The 15,818-nt window shown below is 39.1% G+C and overlaps 2 protein-coding genes across 2 annotated transcripts; one reads left to right on the top strand and one right to left on the bottom strand.

Moving 5' to 3' along the window:
- Positions 1-6,273: 6,273 nt before the first annotated feature.
- Positions 6,274-8,650, top strand: med9 (mediator complex subunit 9). The gene is made up of 2 exons (XM_034191172.1): positions 6,274-6,516; positions 8,312-8,650. Exons 1-2 carry the CDS (start codon positions 6,440-6,442, stop codon positions 8,529-8,531), a joined length of 297 nt encoding a protein of 98 aa, XP_034047063.1. The 5' UTR covers positions 6,274-6,439; the 3' UTR covers positions 8,532-8,650.
- A 2,368-nt stretch (positions 8,651-11,018) lies between these two features.
- Positions 11,019-12,188, bottom strand: LOC117528382 (dexamethasone-induced Ras-related protein 1-like). The gene is made up of 2 exons (XM_034191014.1): positions 11,867-12,188; positions 11,019-11,770 (listed from the first exon to the last, which is right to left on the bottom strand). Exons 1-2 carry the CDS (start codon positions 12,135-12,137, stop codon positions 11,247-11,249), a joined length of 795 nt encoding a protein of 264 aa, XP_034046905.1. The 5' UTR covers positions 12,138-12,188; the 3' UTR covers positions 11,019-11,246.
- Between the last annotated feature and the right edge of the window lie 3,630 nt (positions 12,189-15,818).

The following is a 15,818-nucleotide window of genomic DNA, read 5'->3' as shown; positions in this document are numbered from 1 at the left end:
AATGGTTGCCATACAGCGCATAACCCCAACCCCATAACTCCCAACACTTACTGATTTGGATAGATGGATGGAGAGGAGAACAGATGAACACAAATGTAATTAGGAGTAAACAAGTGCATAGTCTGCACAAACCCACAATGCCCTGCACAAATATTGATAATCTTACCATTGACAAGTGACGCTTTGTGTATGACCTTTGACCTATTGACTCCCAAATCAATAGAACTCTTGGGGTCACCATGCCTAACACCCATACTGAGTTTGGTGACAATCGATCAGTTTGGAAGGAAGTTATTGTGCTCCCAAGATTTTTGCAAACTGCACTGTAGTGACGTTGACCTTTGGACCCCCAAATCAAGAGAGCTCTTGGCGGCCATTATGCGTAATGCATGTACCAAGTTTGGGGACAACTGGGCCAGTACAACTGAAGTCACCTTACAAGTGAAATGCTGCCTGACTGACTGACTGACTGACTCCCCGCACATAGTAATGGCCCATTGGCTGCACTGTGGGAGTAACTATATGTAATTGTGCAAAATACAAGTTAAATCTGATTTTATGACCTCATAAGTAGAACCATTTTTATTAAATCACAGTTAACTGTAAAAATATGTTCTCCATGGCAGAGACACTGGCTTTACACGGCCAACGTTAACAGCAATAATCTTTGGTCAACATACCTTTTAGGGGATGTAAATTTAGTCACATACTTAATTATGAGGAGCCACAAAACTGCATATACTTTATACAGCACTGTGCAATAGATTTAGAATTTTATTGTGCCAATTGCTATAATTGTCGTTCTCCCCTAAAAATAGATAAAAAAAAAACCAAACAAACACCAGTTTTCATAACCGAGTTGACGTGTTACATTAACCCCGACATCAAATAGAGCAGCAAGCTAAGATTAGACAGCAGCTCTGCAGGTCGGGCGTCTGCATCCTGCTGCCTCTGAGGAGATGATCCAGCTGTTGGAAGCTGTCAGCAGCTCTTCTACGTCATCACAGAGACGAGGCGGGGCAAGGTAACACACTGTGGGGGTCCTATAGAGGGGCTGAAGCTGGAAAGGATCTAAAGCCATTCAGTCAGGTCCAAAAGGCAATTCAGAACAAGACGTTTAGGGTGAAAAGTGGTGCTCAGATATTTTCCAGAAAAAATACTTCAGAGGAGCCGGAATTCTTCTGTGATTGTGACCTTTCACTCCAATTTTACTGATGTGTGACCAGTGTTGCCACAGTGACTTTGAAAAGTTACTTTATTAGTTATTTTATGCAGTTATACAGTTATACAGAAGTCGGCAATGAGAGGAACAGTAGTGGCCAGTAAACCAGCATTGATCAGTATGTCTAGTATTTATATTGTGTATTTATATTTATAGTTGCAAACTGTTTTTCTTTTTTACGTTCACATTTGACACTCTGTGTGCTTCTTACCCTGTGTGCTGCAATGCAATGCTGCTGGAACCTCAATTTCCCTGAGGGAGTCTTCCCAAGGGATCAGTAAAGTTCTATCTAATTTATCCATCCATCCATCCATCCATTTTTTTCTGCTTTATCCGGAGTCGGGTCGCGGGGGCAGCAGCTCAAGCAAAGCCGCCCAGACCTCCCGATCCACACACACCTCCCCCAGCTACTCCGGCGGAACCCCAAGGCGTTCCTAAGCCAGCCGAGAGACGTAGTCCCTCCAGCGTGTCCTGGGTCTTCCCCGGAGCCTCCTCCCAATGGGACGTGCCCGGAACACCTCTCCAGTGAGGCGTCCAGGGGGCATCCGGAAAAGATGCCCGAGCCACCTCAACTGGCTCCTTTCGACGTTAATGTAATCTAATTTTATCTAATCTAATCTCTAATCTCTTACATTTTACACTTATTTTCTAGTTACTTCATTAGCAGCTGCGGACAATTTGTCAGCAGCTGCTAGTAATCCAACTTGTTTATTTTAAAGATTGAGTACTCAGAAAAGTAACTAATAGTTACTTTTCTGATTAGTTATTTTGCTGATTACTCAATTTTAAGAGTAACCAAGTTAGATTACTAGTTACCTTATTAGTTACATTACTTATTAGTTACAAGTTGTCAGTAGCTGTTAATAAAGTAACTGCATTTCAAAGTAATTGTGGGATACAGTTACTTTGAAAAGTTACTTTATTAGTGATGTGACTTCCCGGGGAAAAACACGACAGTCTCTTCGGTTTGTGCAAAAAAGAGAGAGTGGGAAAAAAGTCCGATAGAAGAGGCGCAGAGATCACCACTTTGTGAAGAATAAAAGTTAAACAGCAGCACTGGAAAACGTGTTTACCCCAAATCACACTGACAGATCGAATCCAGATAAAAAAACCAAACCCTCTGCTGCTTCTGTTTCATTCACAGGAGATAACGAAGACAGGTGTGTGTTTTTATCCACTTCTCTGATTATGCCGATCCAGGAGCTTGATTTTTTTTGTGCAGCACCAAAAACAAACAAACAAACAAAAAAACAATATCCGGCAACAATGGTGCCCCCCCAGGCATTTGGTGCCCTACGCACAGTGTGTGATGTGAGTGTGTGGAATGATGGCACAGTCTGTGGCAACGCTATGTGTGACCTGATGTCTTTATGCCACTGTCATTCAGTCACTGGGACCTACTCGTCTCGGTTTCTCTCAGGCTGATTTCTTCCAAAGTTGTTCTGCTTGAATGTCAACCACTGAAATGAATTCATTTTGGACAAAGATCAAAGTAATTTAAGTCAAGGAACTTGATTTTCATGTTGATTTGGGCCAAATGGCACACAAATGTAAGTGTGTTTGAGGATTGTCTTGCCAAGGTCAGCCAAAGGTCAGTCATTCTGGTGAAAGTCAAAGGTTCGATTTCCTCTAAATCATGAATTGTACCAGTAAATTCAGTACTAAACATGGTGAGCACAACCAGAGTGAAGTTGGTTACCAGTTACTTATTAACTAGTAACTTATTCAGCTATATATATATTTGTATGAATGATATCCAGTGGATCCACAGAGATGCATAATATAGGAAATCAGTCACTTATTCTGTTATTTTTTTGGTCAGAATGGCTTTCATTAGACACTTATTTGGCCAAAAAAAAAAAAAAAATTTATTATTTGGTCAAAATGGCATTCATTTGGTGCAATGACATGACAAATATAGATTTTGGGAAAAAATATGCCATTCTCACTTAAAAAAAAAATTAAATTTTTCGGGTAACTAAGTGTCTGGACTTGACTGTACAGAAATGTAGGCAGGTATTCAAAATTTCAGTCCGATTTCATATATTATGCATCTCTGTGGATCCACTGGATGTCATTCATATCAAAAATATTGTTTTTGCCAATTTTTTTTTTTTTTTTTTTTTTTTTCCCAGAATAAGTGTCTGAATAAGTAACTAGTAACTCGTAACCAACTTCACTCTGGTGTGAGACCATCCTTATTGATGTATACTTTCTCTTCTTACTGTACGTCACATACCTATTGCAGAGGACCAATTTACAGTAACAGTGTGCATGTCATTCTTTTCAGATATGTTCAACAATTTGTGCAGGTCAGGATGAGACTGTTCAGAAAATGACCCACTTTTCAGTCACTTTCTGGTCAACATAAATAGCTGACATAGATGCAGAACGTGATGCTGGTAATGATGCTCAGCGTTCCGATGAGCACTGACTGATCAGGAAACTGCCTTATATTTATTGCAACACTGTCATTCAGTTGCAGCTGTAAGAAAATGTTCCAGATACTAATTTAAGATCTCAGTATAAATTTGTCTCAGTTATGTCGTCAGCAGCCGTGTCTCTTGAGGATGTGTCCGTACCGTGTGCAGGTGTGGATGCTGGGATGCAGGCAGGACAGACTCCTGCATCAGTGACTCAGATAATTAGGACACAGAGTTTTCCACCTAGAGCTGAGACTAGAATGAACAATTTGCTTTTTTTGTTTTTAACACCTATGTCACAGCCACAGTGTGCCATCTGTGGTGTTGTTGCTGATTTAAAAAAAATAGACTTTCCATTTCTAGACATATAAAAGATGCATTAAAGACCACAGCAAACATTTACCAACAATCACTCACTTGGTCTTATCAATTCAAACACTACTAAGCTTTTGCCAAATCATTAAATCTGTCAGGTTATTAAGTTTTTAGACTGAGGTGAGTTTTTTTAATCTGTTTGTTTTACTCTTTGCAGGATTATTCAAAAGCATCTCTAGTTTATCATGAACCTTGGTGAAACTTTGGGCCATTGGCCGAGAAAGAAGCTGTCAAATGTTACAATGGATCAGGATAAAGGTGGGTCAGTATTTTTATTTTTACTATTATTAGCCACTGTATTTAACATTAGAAGGCTTTTTTTTCCCACATTCTCTCAAAATCTAAAAAAATTCAGGAACCTTGTCTTTATGGCATTTTATTTCCCCACATTTTCTCAAAACTAACAAATTATCATAAACATTTTTGTTGCTTTTTGGCTTATTCACATTTTCTAAAAACCAAACCAATTTTCATGAACTTTTTTTTTAATTTCCACATTTTCATAAAAAATAAATAAATAAATAAATAAAAATCCACATTGTTGCAAAAACAACTTAACACGTTTTCATGAACCTTGTTTTTATTTTCCACATTTTTAAAAGCTATTTCACAGATTTTCATGAACTCCCCCCCCCCTAAAAAATATTACATTTTCATTATCCCTGTTTTTTTTTTAATTCCGCATTCCTCAAAAACTATTTAAAAAATTTTTAATTTCAATTTTAAGGTTTTTTTCTCTACATTTTCTGCAAAACTATTGAACAAATTCTTGTTTTGTCAGCATTTTATTTCCCCATGTATTCTAAAAAACTACAGTATTCAACAAAGTTTGATGAACCTTGATTTTTTTAAACATTTTTCTTTTCCACATTTTCATGAAAACTAACAAAATTTTGATGAACTTTTTTTTGGGGGGGGGGGGGGTACATTTTTTTGTAATTTTCTCCACAACTGTTTAACCAATTTCATTAAAATTGGTGGAGACATGGCATATTTGGTCAAAGATGAACTCAAAAATTTTGAGATTTGAGCAACAAAGTAGTTATTCATGTAATTTTTTCCCTTACTCTGCCACCTGAATGGTCCATTGCAGCGTGTTAGTTGCCCCAGTGCAAACTGGAGACGTGCTGTGCTGCACTGGTTGCCATGAGTCACTCTACAAATGTGTTACATGACGTCACACTTGTGGACTTTAAAGGTTGCTGTGATAATAGGTTTGATTCTCACCTGTGGCCTTTCTGGGTGGAGTTTGAATGTTCTCCCTGTGTTTGTGTGGGTTTCCTCCCACATTTAAAAGACATGCAAGTTAAGTGAATTGGAAACCTTTAATTGTCCAGGTCTCCTTTGCAAAAGAGGTCTCGATCTCAATGGGACTAACCTGGTTAAACAAAGGTTAAATTAATTAATTAATTAATTTTAAATAAAGATTATCAGGGAAATTTCCCAACAGCCCAGAAAGTTTAAGTTGCTAAATATGTGACGATTCTGGACTGTATGTATGTCATTTGGCCTTATGTTTTCTAGCAATTTTCTCTTAAAATATCAAAATTAGAAATTTTACACTCTTCTATGACTCTTCTAAATATGTACTGGTCATTCTGAACATACTGAGTACTTTGGAAATTCTGGAGTTGATGCAGTTTAGAAAATACAGCTGTATTTGAAGTAATACTCGGGACAAAAAGGGTGTGGTCACTTTTGGGCTGTTCGTCCTGGATGGAGATTACCAAGCAAATACCATATAATGAAAGCACAAAAACTTTGTCTGCCAAGTTCAGCTTGCGAAGAAGAATATTAAATTAAAATGAATGTTCAGTCAAAGTGTACAGCTCTCCTATAAAGCACTGCAAAAAATGTTATATAATTTAATACACCATTCTCAGCTTGAATGTACTTCAAATCTATACTAACCTTCTTTAAAACTGGGGCCAAAGTTGAGAAAACTGACCCAATCATATACATTTTTGAGGTTTAATTTGTAGACCGTTATCAGAGAAGTGATACTTCTCTTGACTGGGGAAGTAAATGTGAGGCATCACTATAAAGTGGTTTGAGTATCTATTGGATGGAAAAGTATCTGTAAAGCTCTGAAAAAGATTCATAAAATAAAAAAACACTCCAAAAACATCACGTTTATATATGCAGTGTTATAGAAAAGGTGCCATAATTGTTGAAAACTCATTTTATTTGTTTAATTATATACTGTTTACCTTTGTTGTTCATTTAATTTTTTATATTTTATTTGATTTTATTATACGAGTTTATTTTACTGTTACCACTGTTGTTGCTGTCGTCCTGAATAAATAAATAAATAAATAAATAGATTTTTTTAAAAGTGGCTTCTTCCTGTCGCATGCCTAGTGACGTATCTAACATAATAGTTGACGTATATTCCCCGCGCCGCTAAACTTGGTACACAATGGCGGGTGCTCAACCGAAGCCGAAAGATAACGAAGATTGTTCTTTACTCCCTCTAGTTCATGATATTATCAAATGGTAAGTTACAGAAGTCATGTTTATGTCAAAATCTTTTCAGCTGCTGTGTAAACGGTTTTTGTCTTTGAGTTTAACTTCGTTGACGCTTTTAGCTGAGGGAGGTGGTCATATGTTGTTTGTCTGGCATTTCAGTACAGAACGAGAGGGTCTTTTTTAAATGATCTAAACACTTTGTTTTCATTCTAGACCATCAGCAAAACGTCTTGTCATTATTTAAATTATTTAATAAATGGAAAGCAAAGTTGTATTTCGCACTACCCGTCCAACATTTTTGTTCTAATCTGAAATAGTTCAGATCTGTAATCTGCAAACTATTATCTGATCTGAACTGTGAGTGTTGTGATTAGTTGTGCCCCTAACTTGGAAGGAGTTTCAGAGGAATAGTGGCAATAGGATGATCTGATCTGATATTGGTATTGTTTTGATGTGCAGAAGACACTCGTGTATCAGGAGAAGGATGTTGAGGATGGAGCCATCAGACAAGAACAAATGGGAGGCCAAAGAGGTTTATGGATGTGGTGAGAGTCAGGGCGAGATTGAAAAGACAGTTAATCTGCTGTGAATACCCCTAATGGGTAGGGACGAGACAATCTCCGCTTTCGAGGCTTGCATGCGCATTCCATCGATACGTGTTTATCGTTGTGTGCAGAGGATTCCCCACAAAGATCGCTTTTTTCATTGTCTTGCTGTGGTATTTCCCATGGAATTCCTTGTAATGACATAGGCAGGAAGTTCCTCTTTGACCTCGTTTATGTCCAGTTCAATTCTGCCGTTTCTTTCATGTACTTTGTTCGTGCTGAAAATTTTGCTCAACTTTACCAAGTGTAAAAACCACGATCACCTTTACAGCACTCATTCAAAGGTAAGTGGCCCTAAAGTATAATATTTTGTCAACATAATGATCAATGATGACAATCCGTTAGCCTATTGAGAACATGGTTTTTGAGAACGCGAAAATGACCGTGCGTAATTGAACGACAGGAAAAAAATATACGGATTTTGTCTCATCCCTATAATGGGGGCAGCTGTGAAAAAGTGAATAAACGAAGTGGCTATCTGTACGTTGCCATGTTGATAACACAAAATTCTCTCTGTACATCGGCAGCCTGGATTTAGGGTTTGAGTTGGGGTTTGTCCCATTGCCATTATAACATGTTCTATATGAGAACTTCAAGCTGTGCCCATTGCAGAGTGTGAGATGCTGTGGGACTTCTAAAGTTAAAGGCCCCAGGTTTGAATCCCAATCATGTTTAAGTTGTTTTATTTTTTTTTCTCCCCCCCCCCCCCCCCCCCCCCCTACTTTTGAGTATAAAATGCATATATGAAAATCATCATAACCACAGATAATTACAAATATTTTGGAACTAGAGAAAATGTTGATGATGGTCACTTCAAAAGTGTATCTTTGGCCCAAATTACAGATAGTAAACAAAAGCACATACAAAAGTACATAGCCTCATAATCATGACAAACTGACTTATCAGAAGTACTACATATGAATGGGATTGCATATTTTCAATGCAGCGCCATGTGGATAATCACTGCCAAGAAGAAAATCAATCCATCCATCCATTTTCTGAACATGTTTATTTCAGTTAAGGGTCTGTGGAGCTGGAGGCTGTCCCAGCAGTAGGAAGAAAATCAAATATTGTATCTTAATTATTTTATTGTACATTATTGCTGTTGTGGTAAAATGTGTTGCAGTTTGTTTTTATTGCTGTTTTGACTTGTTGTCATATTTGACTAGAAAGCTGTTATGTCCACTATCAGTAAGCTTTCTCCTTTTCTATTTGAGTATGGAGAAGGATAGCCAGGATGTCCACCAAGAACTGGCTAAGCTGAAGGTGAGGATCCAGGAGGCCCGGGAGCAGATCTCCAACATGCCCGGGATAGACTGTAGTCCTCCAGAGCAGCAGCAGCAGCTGACGACTCTACGGGAGCAGGTCCGCACCAAGAACCAGCTTCTGCAGAAATACAAAAGTTTATGCATGTTTGAGGTTCCAAAAGCCTCCTGAGACATACTGTGTGAACCTGTCCACTCCAAGACTCAGCTCTTGCAGAAATATGAACTTTTGTGCACAATTGAGGTGCCAAAAGCTTCCTGAGACAGTCAGCTGCATGTGTCCTCACCCACACAGTTTAATAGAATTCAAGCTGTATATATTTGCAGAATTTTTTTTTTTAAAAAGTGTAAATCTATAGGATGGTTTATTTTGTTCAATTTCAGTTTTTATATGGTATTTTTCCATTTTGTAATAAAAGACAATTAACAAGATTGTTAACACTTGAAGTTGCATTGCATCTATGATCTTAATGATTTACCATAAAGTCTTTTAGACATTAAGTGAATACACTCAACAAAAATAAAAAACGGAACAATTTTTGCTCCCATTTTTCATGAGCTGATCTAAAAAATCTAAAACATTTTCTATATAATCCAAAGACCCATTTCTCTCAAATGCTGTTCATAAATCTGTGTAAGTGAGCACTTCTCCTTTGCAGATAATCCATCAACCTCACAGGTGTGGCATATCAAGATGCTCATTAGACAGCATGATTATGGCACAGGTGTGCCTTGGGCTGGCCACAATAAAAGGCCACTCTGCTTGTCAGCTATTCTCATGACAAATGGGTTTTAGTCTCCTTGATAGAGTATTCACCTCCCATACCCAAGATGAGTTTTAGTGCACTATGGGAGTACAACTGTCAAAACAACACAGGTTTCGTCATGCTCAGAATTGGACACCCCTGAAAAGGAAACAAGTTTGCCAGAAGGCACATAGGAGATTGAAGTGTAGACTTGTAGAAGTGTAGACAGTTTTGTATGAAAATCCCCCCCCCCCACCCCCCCAATTCTAACGTGACGTTGTGAGTGGGGATGTACAGAAAGTTATACTCTGTGCAGTTTCTCAGATCACAGCCCCCAAAGCCAATAACTTTCAAAATTATAATGGGTGTCTTGGTGGTTTTCGTCACATCTCCTCCTTGCACAGTCAGTTTTTGGGAACTATCTGCTTCAGGTACAGCAGGGGTGGTGGCCAAGCAGTTAATGTTCTTGTTTCCATAGCAGAAGGTTCCCTGTTCAAAGCCACCTTTGCCTGTTCTCCAAATAATGTGGAGTTGCATTAGGAAGGGCATCCGGTGCAGATTTTGTGCCAAATTAACGTAGATTCATCTCTTATCTGCTGTCCTGACCCTAAGTGGAAAAAAGGGAGAAGCTGAAGGAACTACATACTCCAGATAGATTTATCTTAGGGTACCATACAGTTTGTATTTCTTTGTGATTGATGACAATAATGTCCAGTATATATTCAGTGACTTGGAAATGCTTTTTTATTTATTCTCTGACTTGGTAAGAGAAAATGTGCTGGAAGGGCTCAAAGGTTGCTAATAACATCATCCAGATTGAATTTTATATCAAAAAAAAAAAAAAGCAAATGGAAGGTTTGTTTTTGTTTTCTTGTTCGATGTTTGCCCCCCCCAAATATGATAATACAAAAGTAGTTGATTCTTTTATTTTTAAATATGTGCTTAAATTCAGGGGTGCTGGTGATTCTGAGAACAATGGGTAATGTCAGAACACTGTTGGCTCAGGGTCTACTATTTTATGCACAGTAAACGTGTCAAAGACATTTGAACTATAAATGAAAGAGTTAAAAGATGCAGTCTGGTCCATAAATAATTGGGAAGTGACTTTATATATATATTATAAAAAATAAATTTTGCTTGTATACATGACCACGATAGAATTACGATGAAACAAGCAAGATGTGCTTGTCAGGTTTGACAAAATCTCTCACCATTTATGAATTACTACAATTTATACAGTCCAGAGCCCAAGTAATTTAAAGAACTAGAAGGATTATTTGAATGTATTTAGCAATTATTTTACATATTATAACATTTGCATCCACTTTTTTAAACCCAAATCAGTGGATGTTGAAGATGAATTCAGTGACTTTGAAATGTATCCACCCCTAATGTGTAAATAATACAGATTTTTATGTATTTTTTTGTATTCATAATGCTTACACTAAAGAAAAGGCAACATGATTGAAATATTTATATAATTTGCACATGATCAGAATGTTTCCAAATAATTGTATATTCCTCAATTAGAAAAAGGGACACATTCTGATCATGTGCAAATGATATAAATATTTCAATCATGTAAATTCCTACAGACATCCCCCCCACACACACACACACAAAAAGACAGTTGTCCAAATAAGAGATATGCAATATGTAAAATATCCAATTCCTAAATGGTTAACTTTTTTTTAGCCGTTTGAGTTAAAGCTTAAAGTCTATTTCAGGCACATCTTGTTTTAGTGTTTTGTTGCAGTGTTTGGTTAGGAGCCCAATTTTCAGCAAAACTCATTTAGATTTTATTTTTGTGAACATGTTTCTTACATTTTGTTTGTGCATCCGACACCACACCATGAACTGCATGTACATACTTTTTTGGATGGTTTTGAGAAAAAAAATCATACCAAGTTATCAAAGTGAGGTTTTTATTTTCTCTCTTATACAAAAGTTTTCCATAATAAATACACATGGTTAAATTTTGTTCAAAATGCAACAAACATTCAAGTTGAAAAAACAAAAAACGGAATGTAAACATTTCAATGCTGCTGTGGTCAAGTATTTATTTTTTTTTAACAGCCATTGTGCTGAGGTCACGTGTCTCACATATGGTTCAACGTCACAAAGTCCGAGCAGGCTGTCAGTCAGCATATGATGCAGCCCTTCTCTTTGGTCTGGCTGCCCCCGACAGTTTTCTCTTTGATGTACATCAAGTCACTGTGCACGCTTGGCCTGCGCGCACACGGCGCCACAATCCCGTACGCGTTCCTGTCTTTACATTTCTTGTGTCTGAAGGACTTGGCGCGCAGAACCTGGCAGAACTGCAGCGACACCTTACAGTGGCGGTCGGGGCTCATCTCGTCGGGCAGCTTGGCCATGGTGAAGAGACTCTGAAACATGCGATCCACGTTGGTGTTCTTCTTGGCCGAGATCTCAAAGTAGGCGCAGTGCTCGTCTCCGCCAATCAGCTCCTCGATCTCCTCCTCCTGCACCTCACGGTAAAAGTCCCTGTCGCACTTGTTGCCGCAGATGACCAGCGGCACATCCACGTTCTCTTTGGTTTTGCTGCGCAGGCACGATTTGGTCTCGTGGATCTGCCGCTTCAAGCGCTGCGCCTCCTGGAAGGAGTCTCTGCTGTCCAAACTGAACACCAGGATGAACACATCACCTGGAAAAACAGAGAATAACACACGTTAACACAAAGAAATAAAACACACACATCATGACCAGAGTGCATCATGCGCGGCATGTGGAAGATGCGCACCGGTGAGGATGGAAAGCCTCCTCATGGCGGGGAACGGGTGGTTTCCAGATGTGTCCAGAATGTCCAGCTGGTAAACGTCTCCCCTTATGCTGTAGAATTTCCTGTGAAAGTCCTCGATAGTTGGCGTGTACTGGTCATCGAACCTCTCGTTGAGAAACCGGGAGATGATAGCTGTCTTCCCAACTTTAGTGGAACCCAAAATCACCATCCGGTGGCGGTTTTTGGCCGGTATGTTGAACTCGTTCTCCGACGATGACATTTTCTTGATCATGCTGAAGCGATAGATGAGCTCTCCTGCTCGATCCTCTGATCTGAAGCCGGAGGGGAGCAGGATGGGAATATATGGGAGAAGTGCGCCGCGCCTCCTGTGCGCGTCATGCGTCACGTTCCAGCTGGCACAGCTGCACGGAGCAGACTTTGACTTATGGTACTATGGCTGTTTTTTGCGTCAGATCTTTGTACGCCTCATAAAACAGCTAAGATAGTGGCTTGTTTTGATAGAAAATAATGAATTATCTAACCAATTTGACCAGGCTTTTCATGCGTAATTGACGCGTATAATACAGTGAACGTTAATGTATGCAAAGTGATTTTATTTATCTTAAAGTGGAATATTTGCGCATCTTCTATTCTAGCACTAATTAAAAAGGCTGATTTATGTCAATGTGTACTTTTTTGCACGTTATTCCATCGTGCACTTCGTTTTTTTGATTGCAAATTTCTTTATGCATCACAGCATCTAACACTTTAGAGGGCGCAGTGCTCCACCACAAAACAATAATGAATGACTAAAGCCTTTGTGTAGAGGCAGAATCCACATACTGGTCTTTGTCATGTTGGAAACGACTCTTAAACACAATACACAGAGTTCTCAAATAATTAAATCCACATTTACCTTCAAAGAAACACCAAGAACAGAAACAAAAATATGGAGGCTGATTTGCTTTGGCTCTCATTTTGGGCCAAAATACCCAGATTTTCAAATATTTCACTGTCATGTTTCAAAAATTGTTGTGAAAGGCAAAAGGTTAATGTTATGTTAGGAGATCTTTAAAACAAACAAAAAAAACAGTAGTAAACAAGTTTCTGTGTAGGCTCTCAGTTGTCCAGGTGGTTTCCATAGTAGAGAAGCTTGAATCTTCGACTGGACTGGGTTGCCTGACGTGAGGACGTTTCGTGATTTCTGTGATTTGAAGCGAAACATCCTCACGTCAAGCAACCCAGTCCAGTCGAAGATTCAAGCTTCTCTACAGTAGTAAACAAGATTTTGAAAATACAGACCTTCCTTCAGACCGCCCTCCAAAGCAAAGCCTTCAGTGCTTGCTCACAGGCAGAGACAACTGGATGCTTTCTTCTCAGAACTACAAAATACCTAAATAACCTACACCACCACTCATCCCATTCAAAGCACCAAAGTGATTGACTGACCTGGCCTGCAGAAATAGTGCCACTATTGCATCACTTTGTAGGTCTTTCAGATCCCGGGACGTGGCGAGGTCAAGGTGGAGGAGCACGCTGTAGAGCGGGCAGTCACAGCCATCAACCACCTTCACCTCCAAACCCTTCCAAGCCAACATCTGGAGCCGGTGGCTGAATCAAGGAGCACCACTGCTGAAGAGATGTGTTGTAACCACTGTGGAAAAGCAACACTGATGTTTACTCTGGTTTTAGATCCTGTAGCACCTGTCCTTTTTCAAAAATGTTCTTTTGTGACAAACAGTTGTTGCTGGTATATTCTATACCAGGGGTGGCCAAGTTCGGTCCTTGAGAGCCACATTACTGACACTCTTAGTTGTCTCCCTGCTCCAACACACCTGAATCCAATGAAAGACTCGTTAGCAGACGTTTAATGAGCCTTTCATTGGATTCAGGTGTGTTGGAGCAGGGAGACAACTAAGAGTGTCAGGAATGTGGCTCTCGAGGACCGAACTTGGCCATCCCTGTTCTATACCATCGTGCAACTAGCTCCCTTGATTTTTACCTGAAGTCATCAAATATGGCCATTGGGTATTGCGAAGGCTTTGTGTCTGTCTGTCTGTGCTCAGCATAAGTCCAGTCGTACTACTGCCAGACTTTTCAAATTCACAGGGAACATTCTTGGTACACAGACCTTGGACAAGTTCAAAGATGGCTAACCTTGACCTATTTTAAGAGGGTAAAAAGTTACATTCTGTTTCAGTCTGTTCAGTCTGTTTTTGAGTGATGCGGGTGACAGCTAATCAGAGTAGAGCTGCACCGTGACGTCAGTCACTGATCTCTCTAAACGAAATGGCTACGGGTACGTACATCCGTATCTTCTGCGGGACTGCTAAAGGTACAGAGCCGCGCTACGTTGAACATAGCAGCTGCAGCAGGACGCCTCAGCTCAGCAGCTTGAACAGCACAGATCCGTGTAACTTTCAACACTAATATTTGGGAATGTGTAGGTGTCAGAGTAAGTTTAATACTTTCCTGACATAATTTAATGTAAATTAATTTTACTGGTCAAAATGGCATTTTAATACGTATTTTGCGAGCATTTTTCTGAGTGTGTTCAGTCGCGAATCCCCATTGAAAATGTATTAACATCCGGGTACTTCATCAATATTTTGCCCAGTTAGGAGACGTCATGTTGCTATGAAGGGACGTTTTCATTTAGTGTACAGCATTGGGACTGAGCTCTCATATACAGCTCCATGGGTTCACTGAAGATACGGACAATGTACGGATGAGTTTTGAAGCCTTGCCGGACCTTTAGCCGCATATGGTACGGGTACGGACATATTTGCACATTCTGATTGGTCGGTAAGACACCCTCCGTATCTTTAGAACGGTTTCTGTAGATACGGGTCCGTACCCGTAGACACTGCCCTCTGTAAAACAGCTTTTTGTAAAAGCCGATGAGAAATAAACATTTCTAAAACTGAAAACACTGTTTTGGGAACCTAATAACACCTGAACTTATGCCACGGATGTTAGCATGGTGATGTCATAGGCTGGTAGGTAGCTGCCATACCGTTTTGTTTGTGTGTAAATATAACCTATTTGTTGTATATTATGTAAAAGCTAGCGAGAAATAAATACTTCTAAAACTGAAAACGTTTTTGTAACCTGTACAAGACATTTTGTGGATGTTAGCGTGCATGCTAACTTCCGCTAGCTCAAAGCTAACTTCCTATGGAGTTAAATTTGTCTTATTAATACCTGCAAATGCACAGAGGGTGAGCTACAAATATTACTTGATTTGCACAACTTCTGCTCTTGTCAAAAGCTCATGTACACAAGGCCTCCTGGAGACACCGTTCAAATGTAAATATTGTTTTTGAGTGATTGATTGATTGATCGATAGAGGGGCTTTATTGAACATGAACAAATTGTACATAAGACAGTATCTTAACAATCACAGGTAGGACAAAGTCACCATCAAGTCACTCTCAAGTCATGAATCAGCAAGTCAAGTCTCAATTCATAATGACTGCCAATTGTTTGCAAGCTGACTTGAGACTAACTTGACAGTGACTTCATCCCATCTCTGTTAATAATTAAACTGCAAGTGATAAAGAACACATTGCTCATACGGCCAAGGGTATTTTAGCATTGTGTTATATTTTTCTTTTTTGTTGTTTTTCTTGACTAACCTCTGGTATGCAAAAGGAAAGAAAAAATTTGGACAGACAATCCAATAAGCCAATTATTTTTTTTTGTGGACCCGTGCAAGACGATTGGATGAGCTTTTTACAACCCTGTGTTTATTTTTCATTTTAATGTCAAAGCATTAATTATTGGTTACCTTCGGGCTGTAAAGAGGATTTCAAGCAATATAGCAAAACTGCTTCAGAAATGATCTCCAATATCTTTAATAGTCAATGTAGTTACAACTAGAACCAATATCTTAATTCTTCTATAAACTGGTGGCATGAAAGTAGCAAAGATTAATCCATTATGTCAGGAGGCTTGCACGTGGTGCTACATG

The sequence above is a fragment of the Thalassophryne amazonica genome, chromosome 16 (genome assembly GCF_902500255.1).
Source record: "Thalassophryne amazonica chromosome 16, fThaAma1.1, whole genome shotgun sequence".
Taxonomy (NCBI): domain Eukaryota; kingdom Metazoa; phylum Chordata; class Actinopteri; order Batrachoidiformes; family Batrachoididae; genus Thalassophryne; species Thalassophryne amazonica.
Note: the sequence above shows the minus strand (reverse complement) of the source record. Positions and strands in the feature narration are given on the sequence as shown.

Excerpts from the sequence above, each read along its gene's own strand:
- LOC117528382 (XM_034191014.1), bottom strand. The coding sequence starts at position 12,137 with ATGATCAAGAAAATGTCATCGTCGGAGAACGAGTTCAACATACCGGCC. Across the intron at positions 11,771-11,866 it reads GAGGCTTTCCATCCTCACCG|GTGATGTGTTCATCCTGGTG; the intron begins GTGCGCATCTTC and ends CTGTTTTTCCAG.
- med9 (XM_034191172.1), top strand. The coding sequence starts at position 6,440 with ATGGCGGGTGCTCAACCGAAGCCGAAAGATAACGAAGATTGTTCTTTA. Across the intron at positions 6,517-8,311 it reads GTTCATGATATTATCAAATG|TATGGAGAAGGATAGCCAGG; the intron begins GTAAGTTACAGA and ends TTTCTATTTGAG.